At 54.8% G+C, this 15,554-nt stretch overlaps 1 protein-coding gene across 4 annotated transcripts; it reads right to left on the bottom strand.

Moving 5' to 3' along the window:
* Positions 1-1,021: 1,021 nt before the first annotated feature.
* Positions 1,022-14,310, bottom strand: Arid5a (AT-rich interaction domain 5A). Of its 4 annotated transcripts, none has more exons than XM_038343958.1 (7): positions 14,214-14,310; positions 6,831-6,943; positions 6,171-6,291; positions 5,840-5,892; positions 5,398-5,495; positions 4,931-5,093; positions 1,022-4,578 (listed from the first exon to the last, which is right to left on the bottom strand). In XM_038343958.1, the coding sequence occupies exons 1-7, from the start codon at positions 14,215-14,217 to the stop codon at positions 3,367-3,369; spliced, it is 1,764 nt and encodes a 587-aa protein (XP_038199886.1). In that variant the 5' UTR covers positions 14,218-14,310; the 3' UTR covers positions 1,022-3,366. The 4 variants fall into 4 exon arrangements, with proteins under 4 accessions (XP_038199886.1, XP_038199885.1, XP_038199884.1 ...); XM_038343957.1 differs by having other exon boundaries at positions 6,831-6,946; positions 14,214-14,308; XM_038343956.1 differs by lacking the exon at positions 14,214-14,310 and adding an exon at positions 9,885-12,659.
* Positions 14,311-15,554: the final 1,244 nt, after the last annotated feature.

The raw sequence follows: 15,554 nt of genomic DNA, 5'->3' as shown, positions 1-15,554 counted from the left end.
TTAAACACCTAAGGGCTGGGATATAGCTCCATGGTAGAGCGCTTGCCTAGCATACACAAGGCTCTGAGTTCCATCCACCACACTGGAAAACAAACAAACACATCGAAACATCTCCAGCAGCCTCTGCTCTTAACTGAAATCCCTTTAAAGCCACGGAAGTTTCTCACTTGCCTCTGGCTTCCCCTAAGGTCCACTCTGCCAGCCTAAGGCTCTGGCCACCCCAGAAACTTCATGTGACAACTACACTTTGCTGCCTCCTGTACTGTGTTTTTGCTTAGGCCCCAGCTCCTTCTGACCGGTGCCTGTGTACCTTACCCTGGCTGCTGTGCCCGCCCAGCATGTCCACTGCCCTTATCTGTGGTGTTGCAGAGTTCCCATGCCTGAGCTCTTCTGAAATCCCCTTCCTGCTCTGCCTCATCAGGCAGCCAATCCTCTCACCGCCCCAGCCCACCCCCTCAAGTGCCCACAGCTCACCAGGACCTCGGGTCTGGAGGTCTGACCACTTGTTCCCAGCTCTGCCCTCACTGGCTTCACTCCCTGGTCCCATATCTATGCCCTTCCCTGCAGCTTCTACTGGAGTGGGGCTTAACTGTCCCCTGCCTTCAGACAGCATCCAACTGGCCTCCTGGGTGCATTGATACTCATGCCAGTAACCTCAAGTGGAAACTGGAGCTTCTCAGATGTCTTAGCTATGCCCCTGGCCAGCCTGGCTCCACTCTGAGCTCACTCACTCGTCCTTCTCCAAGCCCAGCCCCCACCCACACTCGCTCCACTCACAGTACAGACAGCAACACTGGCCAGACCTGGGTCCAGATGCTGTCTCCCCCATCTCCAAGGAGAGGCTTCCTGTTCTGTTCTAGTCTCCAGAGCACCCAGATCCACCCACCATCTGCCACAGGCTGGGACTGGGATGCAGTTCAGTGGTCAGAGCTGGCTGAGCATGTGTCATGCCCTGGAGCCTATCCCCAGCACCAGAAAGAAAGCAAACAAACTCCGGAAGCCAGGACGTTCTTCCATCTTTTATTTCGTGTAAAAGCCCAACTACCCCTGGCCTAGAAGGCACCAAACACAGCCTGAATCACCTCTGGGTCCCTCTGTCCCAACCCCACAGGCCCCTTGGCTCCTGGACCCCACGCTCTGGCCACTCCCTTGGGGACTTGCTGCTCTGCTTCTCCGTCACCCCCTCTAGCCATTCTCCAGGTCTTCTAGAGAACACGCTTGGTCACTGTTTTAAAACTCTGGTGGTGACACCAGGCCAGTGCGGGTAATGCACATTTAACGCCACCAAGGTGAACACCTAAGACAGTTAAAGGGGCAGGGAACGTCAGCCCCCAGAGCAAACAAAGGCATTGCCTGCCAAATGCCTAATGCCTAACTTAAGCTGATACCAGGAAAAGGAGCTGGGACCACAGACAGGTAGGAGCAAGATCAGCACCAATTCCAGGGTGGCCTTTGCCTCCTCCCTCCTATTAGCAGCTCAAATGCCATGAAAGATTTGAAAGTAGACACCGAACACAAATTATGCACTGAACACTGACACTGTGACTTCTGCTGGCCTACGGGTCATCTGGGGCAGCCTGTTGGGGACGAGTACAAACATGGGGAGATGTGTGCAGCATGCATCCCCATCAGCCACCATGGTGTCTGGAGTCACCTCCGGGCTCAGTTCTCTCATTCACAGTGGGGAGGAGGCAAATATGCAGGTGTTCAGTGCAGAGTTCCAAAGGTTTCCAAGAAGCCCGACTTGTGTTCATTTCTAGTGTCTTTGCTTAGGCAGAGGTAGCAGAGTCCAGCCCAGGAATCCATCCACTCCTCAACCTCACCAGATGTGCATTCTCCAGATGTGCCTGCAGAGGGCGCCACCACTGCAGTCCGCAGCACATGGGCACAGTGGGGCAGCCAGGTGCTCAGGGCTAGTCATCCGCATACACAGGCCAGCACCTCAGTGTCTCCAGAAGGAAGAGGGGGAGCTGCAAGATGCTTGAGCGCATCACTGGACACCCCTCCTCACTCTGGCTTCCCTGACCACCGTTTCCCCAAACCAGGCGTCCTCAATGACACTTCCTGTGCCTGGCTTAGCCATGCCACCTGTGAACTAAAGGGGGCATAAAAACTTGCCCTCCTAGCCATGTCCTGAGGTTGGAAACAGGATGTGTTCCCGTGATGCAGGTCAGTGACCATCTGCTGACCCGGTTCACTGGCACCCTGGCATCTCTGGGCCTTGGTGGCACTACCTTCCTGGGAACAGTTAGGAAGCTGTACTGACAGTCTCCTTGGGACTGGTAGAACAAGCCATCTCTAACAGAGGAGGGTGCTAAACCACAGGGTTTCTCTGTGGGGCCCTGAAGCAAACACAGCTGAAACTTACTGTGGCTTGGCAACAGATTCCCAGGCAGAGATGGGGCCCCTCTGCCCCTCACCCCAAATCCAGTATGGAGAGCAGGAAAGTGGGTGTGTTGGCGGCAGGTCACCAGGAGCACGAAGCAGCAGGGTTCACGAGTCTACCCACCACAGGGACAGATGACTTGGGTTTTGTATTAGTACCCTCAAAAGCCTCCCTCCCTTCACAACTATATCCCAGCTGCTGAGGCGGCCACAGCAGGAATTCTGTAGGCCAGGAGTCCGAGACTAACCTGAACAACACAGCATGAACCTCTTAAAGCAAGCAGCTCCTTTCCTAGCGCTGGCTCAAAGATGCAGGGCATAGGCGTCTTGGGAGTGGGACTGTGGCTCAGCCTGGAGGGCTGGGATCACACAGTCTCTCCCTCGTGTCTCCCAAGTCACCAGTGTGCTCTGGGTGTTGTACCATGACAACCCCGACATCCAGGTAGGTGCCCTGAAGCAGGAGCAAAAGCAAGCATGTCTGTTCATCTGGGCAGAAGAGGCTGAATTTTGCTGTAGGCCTGCCCTCCAGTGGGGTGGTAACATCCAGACCAGAATGGTATTGTTATGTCTTTGCTCCCACATGGGTGACTGCATCCACAAGCTTGCGCCTGCCTCACCTCCCCTTGCAAAGGCTGTACACCTCAGGGCTGGGTGCAATCACACCAGTGTCTTTTGATTGGACTTTTCATAGCCAACCTGGATGCCTTGAGCTGCTGTCTAGCTCCTTAGCCTTTCAGTACTCTTGGACTTTGTGGAGAGAATACTTCTAGCTCAGGTACTTTTGTGATTTTACCACAACTTGGTCCCCGGGCTTTGGGCTCAGGCTGATTTGTTGAGACAAGCCTACTGACACCCCCGATCTGTGCCAGTGGGCGGGGGACATCGACTTCCAGGCAGTGGGCTCTGGCCTGAGGTTCCCGGCAGCACCTGCCCTCCCAAGGACCCATCGGATCCTCACAGCACGGCACAACAGGCTCCAACCTACAGCTTGGTGTTGAGGTGGAAGAAGTGAGGCGCCGCATAGGTTGTGACGGGTGGCATGTGCCAGGCAGATGAAGCTGGGCCCAGTCTGTTGCGGAGGACGGTATCATAGGACGTGGGGGGAAAATGCATCAGGCTGGTAGCCACGGGTGAGGGGCCTGTTGTAGCCAGGAGATGGGCTGGGAAAGCTGGGATGACCAGGGGACTGAAGGGGAGTGTGGCCTGGCCCTTCAGAGGGTCTGGGCTACTGGCAAAGTTCAGAGGATACTGCAGCATGGTGCCCCTGTAGGCCTCTGGAGGAGTGGGCCCCAGGGCTGGGCCCAGTAAACAGGATACAGCCACACCAGGTGCTGCAGGCTTGCCCCCACACTCCTTGGCATCCACCTCCTTCAGAAAGGGAGACACCGCCCTCAGTTTCTTGCCACCATGAGCAAAGCCCTCTTCTTCCAAGTTGCGCTTGTTGCCAAGGCCTGGGCTACTGGGGAGGAGAGGTGTGGCTCCAGGGCTCTCCGCAGGAACCTTGGCCATGGGGGACACCCAGCAGGCTTTGGGCTTGGGGTAGAAGGTTCTTTTTCTGGAGCTGCCTTTGTGGAATGCAGAGGGGCGGTTGGCATCCCCGCCCCACACCAGCTGAGGCTCTTTGGTTGACAGCCCTTCCTCTTTAGCAGGCCGTTCCAACAGCACCCTGTCTTTAAGACCAGAGAAGAAGTCCCTAGGGTGCTGGCTGACAGGCTTCAGCACTTCAGCTGGGTAGGCATGAAAACAGCCTGAGAAAGTAGGGGCTGTGGGGCGGGGCTCCTCCTGCACCTCCACCTTGGTGCTGCCACTGGGGGGCAGCAATCCTTCCTGAGGGTTTTGCTGGTGTTCAGAGTTCTCAGCTGGCCCTCTTAGGTTCCGGGGACTTTCTTGAAGGCCTTTGCTGGGGCTCCTTGCTCCATGACGACAGCCCTCTTCTTGGCACTGCAAGGCTTCTGCCTTGCTGACCTGGGCCAGGAGTTTCTTTTTGGCCAGTGGTGACATGATACCATGTGCCCCTTTGCTGTAAAAGTTGGACAAGAGCCGCTTGTAGGCCTCCGGACAGCCGCTAGCACCCATGAATGGCAAAGAGGACCCAGATGTTGGGCCTAGCTGTTCTGTGCTATCCCTTGAGGGTCCCTGGCTAGGAGGCTGCGTCAGACCAGTGGCATCTGATTTGGTCTTTCCCGGTGTAGCCTGGAATAAGAAAAGGCTTCGGCTTAGAGTCGGGTGCAGGACTGTGCTCCTAACCTGGAGATCTGGAGGTAGCGGGCCTCAGAGGGGCCACACCTTAGCCCCCAGCAACACCTTGGGTCAAAAGTTTTCCAAGGTGCCCCTTCCCAAGCAGATACAGCCTAGTATCCCAGCAATCCTAGCAAAGCGTCATGTGTCATGTGTGTGAGCAGGCGTCAGCTGGTCTTCAGGGAACCCAAAGTTCAGCCAGCTCCTACCCTGAAGCAGGTTCCTGGCATTCCAAGCGGGAGTCAGCAGCCACGGCCAGAGTGGGTATTGGAGCTGTAAAAACAGCCTCACCGTGCTCAGCGCTTACCTGGTCCACCTGCCTCTCTGAGTCCTTGGCTTTCTTTGGCTTCTCTGTGGTCCCATCGTCCCCCCTCAGCTCCTTGGCCATCTTATACTGCTTCCTGGGCTTGGTTGGGGGCAGTGGTTTGTCATCTTCCCCCTTCAGGTGCCGCACATATGGGAGGACCAGCCTGGGGAAGAGCCAGTGCGTCCATGTCCATAAGAAGCCCGGCAGCTGCTCTTCGCAGCCGGACTTCCTGAAGGCCCTCCGACTCCTCCCCACCAGAGCTCCTGCTGTCTCCAAAGCTGCCCGCTCCTCCCTGCCGGTGGACAAGGACATGCTTGTGGCACCTATGGACTGCCCGCCCCCAGTACAGCAGCGTATCTGTCTATATACCATCTTTGCACCTCACTCCCAGCGCGCACCTGCTAAGACCCCGGAAACCCCGGAAGGGGAAAGGCCTAGGCGTGCAGCACCCTCTGGGCACCCCGTACCTCTCGTAGTGGCGGCGCGTGCATGTGGCCGCGCTGGTGCTGCCTGGACTGCCCCCCAGCTCATCATACACGTTCTTCCAGAGTCGGCGGCCTGTCACCTGCAAGACACCAGAGAAGATAGGCCAACGGGACCCTCTCTGCTCCAGGTTCCCACTGCAGGGACTGGGCGAGAGCCACAGGCAGGATGCTGGAGAAGGTTGCTGGTGCTCACCAGCTCTCCCTCCTAGGAGCTACCTAGGCAAAGCGGGTTTTGAAGTAGGAAAAGGTGGACCAGATGGGGGTGGAAAGAAACCTGCTTTGAGATGCAAAGCACCCAGTCCTTCCTCCCACAGCACTCGGGCTGGACCTGGGAATTCTGATCTTCCTCACATCTACAGGCCAGAAAGCCCTGCTGACCACCCTGCTCCCCAGCTCCTGCTACAGGCTGAGAACCTTTCCTTACCAGCTCATAGGCCCCCAGCTTCTCCACTGCCTTGTAGATCTTCCACAGGTTAACTGAAGGGAAGAGGCAAAACAGGCTGTCAGGCGCTGCCACCCACACACTCCCAGATGATGAGAGACCACTGTGGTGGATGGGGCAGGCTGGCCTGACCGTCAAGAGGAGAGGATGGGCACCCAGCTCCACCCCTTGGCCTTCAGGGAAGCATCCTTCTCATAGGCAACCCCTGGAGGCTGGAGGCTTCCAGGGTCACCTGGAGCTGAGGTGCCTTCCCTGTTGTCTCTGGGAAGATCCCCTGGCTGTCCCCTTCAATCTACCTCCCCTTGGAACGTACTCTGCTTGAAGCCAAGATGGGGGACCCTCTCGATGGGTGTGTGTCGCTCCTTCATGAACTTGTAGAGGCTGACCAGGAAGGCCTGTTCTTCCTCCTGCTCCTCGCCGGCCTCAGGAGAGTCCTGGGGAGAGAGTAGGAGGCATGGATGGACTGCACTGATGGACAGCTGGACACTGGGAACCACGGCCATCTGAAGGTCCCAGCCCCAGGCTACCTGGGAGCACCCAGCCTCCTGTCCTGGGGACAACTGTGGGATTAATGCCTAGGCTCAGGTCAAGGGTTTCTCTGTGTAGCCCTGGCTGTCCCGGAACTCGCTTTGTAGACGAGGCTGGTCTCGAACTCACAGAGATCCACCTGCCTCTGCCTCCCTTGTCCATGGATTAAAGGTGTGCGCCAGCACCACCTGGTTTGGGAATCTTTTTTTGAACATCGCAGACTCGTGTTTGTCTGCTTTCTGATCAGAGTCTGGGTTGTTTGATTTGCAGAATTCTGGCTGAGGTTCCGCCTTGCCTAGCGCCCAGATCCTGCATCTTCCAACGTGGGGACCCTCAACTCTGCAGCATGGGGCAGAGGCCTCTCTCCCTCTCTGAGCTCAGGATGTCTCAGGTTCCCTTGAGGCTGAGCCCAGCAAGGAAGAGGACTAGGGTTTGTCCAACTCACCTCCAGCTGGATGGGGCTCTGGCTGCTGCTCTGCTCCTCATCAGGCTTGGGGGACACAGGGAGCTCTAGGGGAGTTACCTCTTCTGACTCCCTCGTCCCCTTGGCAGGAGGTGCTGCTGGGAGAGAGGAACGGATGAGGAGAGAGCAGGTGAGATGCAGGTAGGAGGAACATGGGCTGAGGATTGGTCCCCCTCCCTTCAGCCATGCTCATAATCCTTTTAGAGTGCCCTCTACTGGCCAGTATCGGCTATGACATGCAAGCTGTTTAAACAACACACACACACACACACACACACACACACACACACACACACACACACCCTGGCTCGGCAGCCACCCCCTTTCCTTTGGTCTATTCTAGCCACTCTCCCCACATCTCTGCAGGAAACCCTCAGCCTCAAGTCTGAGGAATGCGGGTAGGTATGTTTTGAGGACATCCTCTCTCTCAATCCTGCCCATCTTCAGGCAGAACTCATTACGGTAGCTCAGCTGAATGCTATGAAGACTTCATCCATGAGTCCCTGCATGGCCAGTTGCCCCTGTATAGGCCCTTAGGCTCCAGGCTGCCCTTACTTGCAAGGCTGTTGATGACTGTTCACATCAGCTATGATCCCTTCCGCTGCTTGGCCTTTCCCAGGCCTGGCTAACTCCAGCACTCAAATCCTTTCCTTTCTTGTCCACTATGACTGATCTGCGACTGCCCGCACCTTGTGAGTCCTCTGGCCCCATTCGAGACATGTGGCAGGTAAGGAGGGCAGAGACTCAAGACTGTGACGGTGGCCTGAGAGAAGCCATCTGCACATATGTTTAGTGCAGCTCTGGTCTGGTCAGGAGGTCATAAACCTGTCACAGATTGGCCACTGCAGAAATATCAACCCAAATTGCCTCAGGTGAATTGCTGGGCTGGCATCAGCTCTGGAGCCAAATCTTTTTAATTAATTGAGACAGTGTCTCACAATATAGCCTGGTTGTCTTAAATCATGCAGGAATCCCCCTGCCTCTGCCTCCTGAAGGACAGGGTTACAGGCATGTGCTACCACATCCAACTAAAAGGGAACTTGTTTTGCACCCATTTTATGAGACAGAGTCTTATGTAGCCTGGACTGCAGTTTCCTTGGTAGCCAAGAATGCTCTTGAACTCCTGGTGCTTCTGCCTCCATCTCTCCGATGCTGCAATTAAAGACATGAGCCAGCACACCTGGCCTAGAAGCTCACATCTTCTGCTAATCTGTTCTTTTGTGGTTTGGGGGATGGAGCCTAGGGCTTGTACATTCTACACAGGCACGTTTTTAAATCATTTTTGGAGTGGGGTTGACAAACAAAGAAATAGATTTACTGTGGCATTTCGCACATTTCATTATGCTTTCAAGCACAGGGGTTTTGAAATAGCCTAGCAGTGTAGCCCAAACAAGCTCGGAGCTTCTGTCTCTACCTATAAAGTGATCACAGGCCCGATCTGGCAACTTTCCCTTTTCTTTTCACCAACTTGCTACAATGGGACCAACTCTTGGTTTGCTCCAGCTCCGAGACCCCTTATTGCTGGAGGCTGAGATTTTCCTATCAACACAGGCAGAAAAGAATATCCTTGCAGACACTGTCCCACAGTCACATGACCCAGAGGAGCTGTGTTCTGGTGCTCAGGTCCCGAGGCCCTCCCATTGCCAGTTGTTCACACGGTACAGACATCCACGCCTATGTCTGCTCACATTGTACTGGTCCCTGCCTCTGGGTACCTGGCTTTGCCAGTACATTCCCTCACTTAGTCGCGGCAGGGATCCCGTTTTAAAGAGGGGGAAGCTGAAGTCAGAGAGGTCCTGAAGCTCAGCATCTCAGCTCGGGCACCAGAACTCAAGACAAAGTCTGTCTGACCGTTGGGTTTGATGGCTTGCTGTGATTATCGTCACGATTGGCAAAGTCCACATGGACTGTCCAAATAAGATCACAGAGACGCTCATCCTAACTCTTGCCGGAGTCCAAAGAGACTTGGATGCTGTTTTAGACAGCAACTGACATTAGATTCATGGTCAGTCTCCAGAAATTTCAGGAACTGACAACTGCCCCCCCCCTTCTACCATATTCCCTGAAACTCCGTGCCTCAGGCTTTGCTTTTGTGACTGGGGGGTCCTCTGCCATCTCTGGGTGAATCCCAAATCTAGGAACCAGAAGCTTATCTTGCTCCAGTCCTCCTCCAGCCTGAGGCCTCTGCATGCTCCTATCTCCCTTCCAGTTGCCCCTCAGATTCTGGCAGCAGCAGCAGGGACTCTCCATCTATCCCTTAGTATGACCTGGGCTTCTAGCTGCTAAAGAGTTAGCATGACGCAGTCCCTAGATCTCAAAAAAATAACACCATTGGACCGTGACAACCCCCCACCCCCGGGAGCACTTCAAAGACGGATGCTTATGGGCCTGAGTGGGGCTTCATCCGAAACGGAAGCTCTCAGTGATCCCGGGGGTTGCAGGTGAACAGCCACCAGGCAGGTGATCTCTAGTCCTGATTCTGCATTCAGTTCCGGGATCTATATACTCACTCAGGGAAGATCTCCTGGAGTAGGGTACTCAGGTTAACTGGAAAGGAAGTTGCCAGTCCAAGCTGTTTGGCCCCAAATGGACGCGGGATCAGAGCTCCCACCTTGAGCCACAAAGGGAAATACTTTCTTTATCACCATGTCCTGAGTCCCCACATGAACTTGGTGTCCATTCTCTCCTGGCCAGTACTACCATTCTCTTTGTCCCTGGCAGGACCTTCTGGGCCCTGACCTCTGCAGCTGTAGATGAGGAGGCAGGGTTGCCTTGTCTTACCCCTAGCTGTCCTAAGTCCTCATTCCCCCAATCATTTATAGGTACGGGGTCCAGGTAACGCATTTGTAGAAAAGGTTCTTCTGTGAAACCCTCAGCCACCGGAGTAGACAATGCCCTGACCTGCCCGGCTCCTGAACCTTCTAATAAGAGGCCCAAACATGGAGTAGCAGGCTGGGCCCCACCTCTCACTCTACAGGGGGTGGGAAGGGACTGGTGGCCCAGGATCACCCTGCCTGGAAGACAGGAGAAACCCACCTCTCCCTGTTTGACTGGCTGCCACCACAACCCAAGTCTTCGTCCACCACAACCTGTCTTCTTTGTCCACCACAACCCAAGTCTTCGTCCACCTCGGAGCTCGTGTGTGAGATCCCTTTCTGGCCAGTGCCTCAATGTCCTTCTCCTCGTGAGTAGAGAAGAAGATGAATATTTTAAAAGCACAGTCTGTTTTCCACCACATCACTCAGGCAGGATTCTTTCCATCCCTGAGACGAGAATTATAACGGGGATGGATGGGTCCTTGTAGCGCATCTAAACTCTCTTCTGGTGTGGACTGTGGGGTGTGAGTCTGGGTCTACCAATGTCTTCCTCTGCTGGGCAGGTGTTCCTCCAATGCTGGTGGAGCGATGCCCTCTGCAGTAAACGAAATGCTACTTTCCCTACAACCTCCCACTTGGCAGAAGCATATCCGGGGTCATTCCTGGACTTTCTATTCTGCTCCTCTCACGGTGGAGTGCTGGCATCCATGTGTGGTTTCAATTTGGGGTCTTATGACAGAGGTCGAGCTTACATGGAGGTCGAGCTCCCTCTGACCTTCCTCTTTGAAGAACACTCCACTGAGACTTAGGATGATGTAGGCACAGTCTCTAAAGCAGTGGTTCTCAACCTGGGGTCGCGACCCCGTTGGGGGTCAAATGACCCTTTCACAGGGGTCGTATATCAGATATCCTGCATATCAGGAATTTACATCACTATTTATAGCAGTAGCAAAATTAGTTAGGAAATAGCAAAGAAAATAATTTTATGGTTGGAATGGCAGGCAGTGCTTCACCCCACAGCACCTTGGGGAGCCTTACTCCACTGTCCACAAAGAGCCTGGGGAGGCTAAGCCATCAGAGGGTGACAGGGTCCTTTCCTAGGCACCAGGCAGGTGGCGAAGGGGGCACCAGGGGGGCTGCCCCAGTCCTTCCTGGATTTGACTGACTTCCGGTCAATTCCAAAGATGTCCAAGGCAGCTCGGCCCCTAGACTCTAAGCTACCGGCCCAACTTCAGCCTCTCTTTCCAATCAGAGCAAGCTTGCCAAAGTCGGTGTGTTTTCAAGACACTCCTCCGTTTCCCTTGCTGTGCTAGCAGCAGCTCCACCACAGCTAATCTCTTCTGGGCTGCCTGGGGCTGGGCATCTAATAGGAGCCTGACTGAATCTTCCTCCTTTAAATGGACGTCACGCCTGAGGCTCAGCGAGGTTGGACAGCTTGCCTCAGGGTCACACACCTTTCCAGCGGCAAAGCCGAGATTCCAAACCACAGAAGTCAGATTGCTCCAAGACCCCAAATCCTAAAATCTAGAGCTTTGTAAATAGGCAGAGAGACCTTCAGCTTTCTCATCTAAGCTCAGAGTGGGTTAGTGGCTCTGTTCAGCCCCACTTCACTGATAGGAACAGGTCAGTATGGACAACTGAGCTAACCACGCCCAGAATAGGAAGTGGCAGAAGTTCCACGTGAATCAATGTGCCTGGCCTCAGAGTCTCCCAGGGCCCCAACATTGCGATCCAGGGTACCACTGTATAACCTTTAAGGAAGGAAAACCACTGGACACAATGAGGGTCCCTGAAGAAGTGGGAACTGCTGTCTCAGTAGACAAAGGCTCTGTGTAAAAGAGGGGAAGATGGACGTGGCGAGGGGCACCCTGTGGAGGAATCATGAGGAGGCAATGGGATAGGCTAAGAGATAAGGAGAGGGTCCTCCCTGTAAGTCTGCCCCTTGCCCTGCCAGCCAGTGAGCTGCAATGAGCTGAAACTGTGCAGGATGGAGGGGGGGGGGACTCTAGTGCCCCAGGGATGCCTCTTGACTGTTTATTTGTTTGCTTGGGACAAGGTCTCTCTATGTAACCCAGACTGGCCTCGAACCTACAGTTTTCTGGATTAGCTTTCCCAGTGTTGGGACTATAGGCTTGCACCACCACGCCACGGTGGGCGCGTCTTTTGTCACCTCCATCACTGCTTCTGTAGCTCCCTCGTCTCTACAATGGGGGTGCTAGGCTCATTGGCCAATATTCTAACTGAAGAAAGCATGCACGCAGGCTTCCCTTACAAATCACAGCTGCAAGTGTGCACATATCCTTGGTGATATCTGCCTGTCCCCCTGACATCTGATTCTCCCTAGGGTGCTCTCGAAAAACTGACCTAAGTCTGTGGGATGATGAGTCTACTTGCTCTGAGAGAGAGTGTTCAAGGCCACACACCTCCCGGGAGCTGAGAAGCTTGCTAGGCGTGGGTACCACTTTCCTTCTCTCTTTTATTTGCCTACCCCAGCCACCGTCCCTGTGATGGGAAGGAAGTGACACTTCCTTTCATGAAAACTCACTGACTGGGAACACGACGTCAGTCACAACAATAATGGCAACAGCAACCTCAATAACAACCAGCAGACACAGCCCCACCCCCTTGCCTGAGGTTGTTGGCTTAAGTTTGTTCCCTTAGCTCGAGCTGGAGAGGAAACAAAGACAGCCTTTGAAGCGGTCAGTCCACTCCGTGGCCCAGAAGCCGGCTCCCTGGCATTCTCCTCCTTGGGCTTGCTCCAGTGGGCAGTTTGGGGAGGGGGAGTCCTATCAAGAGCCAGACTTGAGGATGGCTGGACAAGAGTCTGAGGATCGAGAACCAGCCACAGCCTAGCCTCGGCACCTCTGCCAAGGCAGGGAGAAATAAGTTCTGTCAGTGGCTAGAGACAAGATGAGAGCCCTCAGGGGTACATGAAGGCAGAGAGAGGCATGCGGGCACCAAGTATGAGATTCCAGACGCCCAGTGCTACCCAGCTCTGGAACAGCCTAAGCAATTCTACTCCTGGAAGGACTGAGTCGCCACCGCCCCGCCCCTCGGCCCCCACGGCTGGTGAAAACACAGTCCTATATATGGATCATTTCCGGTTTTCCCACCCCACCTGTGCAGAAACAAGGCTCAGAGGGGTGAGTCAACAGTAGAGGGAGAACCCCTACACAGGGTACTTCCCTACCTTACCTCTTTTCTCCTCCTCCTCTCCGCACCCCAGCCCAGTGCCTGCTACCCTGCTCCGCGAGGGAATCCAGACCATTGCGGATCAGCTTCCCACCGAGGGCAACAGAAGGCCACCCAGAAAGGGGTGAGGGGCAAGGAGTCTTGGAATTCAAGGAATCTCATTCACTATCAGACCTGAGCCTGCCTCTGTGCCTCAGTTTCTCTGACTGTAATAAAAAATGAGTGACAGGGGAGGGGGCTGACTAAGACCCATTCTGTCTCTGTCACTTCAGGTTCTAGGCCAAGCAGTCAGTTTGGACGCTGTAACTGTAGCTAACATCTCCAGTCCTCCCCCGCCCTGGCATCCTGTTTAGGCCCCGAGTCCCTTAGATGTACATTAATTCCCAACAGTGTCCACGGGGCAGGGCAAGGAGCACCTGTCACCTCCTTTGGCCGCTGTGACCCCTCCTCTGAAGCAGAAGACTCTGTGAACAGGGGATTTAGGCCATAGCAGCACGACTTGGGATGAATTTGATGCCTTCTCGGCCCAGGGTTGGCAACCCCATTGTGCCTGTGGGCCAGGGTGTAAAGTGTGACCCCAGCCAGGGCATGGCGCCTGGGCAGTGTGGACGGTTGAGGATGAGGTAGCGTGGTTGTGCCCCCAGTTCGAGCTTGAGAGCAAAGCCAAACTTGTACGTTGCACTCTGGCAGGCTGCCTTTCTGCCCTCTCTCCACTAATCACCCCCAGTTCAGGGCCACCACCCTGTCCCTCTGGAAGGATTCGAGGGACGAGAGGAAAAGTCAGAAGACTAGGCAAGAAAAAAGAAGCCGTCTTTCCTGCCAGGGGCAGGGAAGGCAAAGAGAGAAACAAAAAGAAAAAGGAAGAGAAGGAGCAGGGGACCTGAAGCCTGTGACCGTCAAACCATCAGCATGTCCCTCGGCAGAAAGAGGAACCGTTGATTCTTCAAAGCGCATTGAGCAAGTTCTTCAAAACCCGCGCAGTCACTTTCAGGAATCGCGGCAGCAGTGGGAAGCGCGGTGCGCGGCCCGGGCGCCTCCGGTTCTGAGAAGCGCCGGGCAGGCACGGGGCAGGGAGGGGCCCGCGGCCGAGAAGCTGCTGCTGACAGCTGTCACAACAAATGGGCCCAGAGCAGCTTGAGATTGAAACCACAGCAGGAAGTGTGGGCGGCTCAGTGAATTTCAGTCCGGAGCCAGAGAGGAGAGTTTCGAGATAAACGCCTGGGAAGCCCCTGGCCGCCCCGACTTTCCATGAGAAGACAGCACACTGACACCCGGGTGCCCCTCGGGTCGCCCCTCGGGTCGCGATCGCTCCAGGTCCCCAGCCCTCCGACCCCAGCGCCGCCCTCGAGCCGCTTACCCATGGCCCAGAGAGATCGCGCGTCGCCAACCGGAGACCCTCGACGAACGGAGCTGTCCGGTCCCAGCGCTCTCGGCGCGACTGACTCGCGCTGCGGCTCGACTGCCGCCTCCCCGCGGTCCCGCCCCCGGTCCCGCCCGCCGCGCTCTAGGCTCCTATTGGTGGATCCTATCTTCTAGGGCGGGTGGGGTCCTCCCCTTGAGCCCGAGGAAGTCTGGAAGTTGTAGTGTGCGCCCACTTTTCAGCAAGGGGCTCATGCTGGACACTCAAGAGTCATGGCCGCCCTGGGTCATCTTGTTTCCCTAGAGGCAAAGCTAGAGTCTTAGAAAACTGCCCGCTCTCTGCAGCGTGCCAAAGACTGGGTAGGATTAAGTGCTTCTGAACTGACCCGAAGTGGTCCAATTGCATCCTATTCAGCTTCACATAGAGAGGGGAGTACTGTTAGCCTAGCAAGGACCTACCAAGAGCTAATCTAGAAAGTCCTCTGTAGCTCATGACTAATGCCCTAGACCTGCCCATAGTGCCCATGTCCACATATGTCATGTAGACTGAGTGACAGCCACAAGCTGAACCGTGCAAAGAGGAAGTGAGGGAGAAGAGGGTGAGGTTTATTGTGAGTGGGGACAAGAGGAGGAAGAGCAGTCCATTGGACCTGTGTAGGTTATAGAAGATGAAGCTAAGCCTTGAGATTTAAAAGCAGAAAGCCTCAGCAGCTGAAGGGCTTGGACTTAAATTCCGTTTCTAGTATGTAGTTAATATCCCCAGAATCAAATTCTGTTCATTAATTATAATATTCATACAGCTCTGTGCATTTCACACCATCATTGTCCTTATTTTACAGAGCAAAACAAGCCTGGGTGATTAATTAGCTCATATAGCTCGAGCTATATGGTCAGGCTGGAGCTCAACCCGGAAATGGGGACACAGGTGAGGGGGACTCCATAGGCATACTCCCAACATACCGGTGCTTTCATTCACAGTGGACAAATGAACTGGGCAGCAGTTGGCGACTCTGACCCTCAGGCCCTTATCCAGGGGTCTGGCATGACAGATCTGCAAGCTCACCACACTGGGCTTAGTGGGATAATTGAACAGCCTGCGCTCACAGATCTGGTAACAGACACATTGTTGTCAATATTTATTAACTGCTCAGAATAATCACCAGGATAATGATTGCCACAGTACCTCCCACGTCCAAGATGACAAGCCACGCTCCACCCCAAGAGATCTGAGACTGGCCGAGATGCTATCTACCAAAAGATACCACCCAGAAACTTCTTTCAGTTCCACTTGTATCCATTTGGTAAGGATTGACTGGACCAGCCACAATGCCAGGCTAGG

Source organism: Arvicola amphibius, chromosome 9 (assembly GCF_903992535.2).
Source record: "Arvicola amphibius chromosome 9, mArvAmp1.2, whole genome shotgun sequence".
NCBI classification, from domain to species: Eukaryota; Metazoa; Chordata; class Mammalia; order Rodentia; family Cricetidae; genus Arvicola; species Arvicola amphibius.
This window is presented reverse-complemented; position numbering and strand designations above follow the sequence as displayed.

Excerpts from the sequence above, each read along its gene's own strand:
- Arid5a (XM_038343956.1), bottom strand. The coding sequence starts at position 10,086 with ATGTGGTGGAAAACAGACTGTGCTTTTAAAATATTCATCTTCTTCTCT. Across the intron at positions 5,893-6,170 it reads CCATCTTGGCTTCAAGCAGA|TTAACCTGTGGAAGATCTAC; the intron begins GTACGTTCCAAG and ends TCTTCCCTTCAG. Across the intron at positions 4,579-4,930 it reads CAGAGAGGCAGGTGGACCAG|GCTACACCGGGAAAGACCAA; the intron begins GTAAGCGCTGAG and ends TTCTTATTCCAG.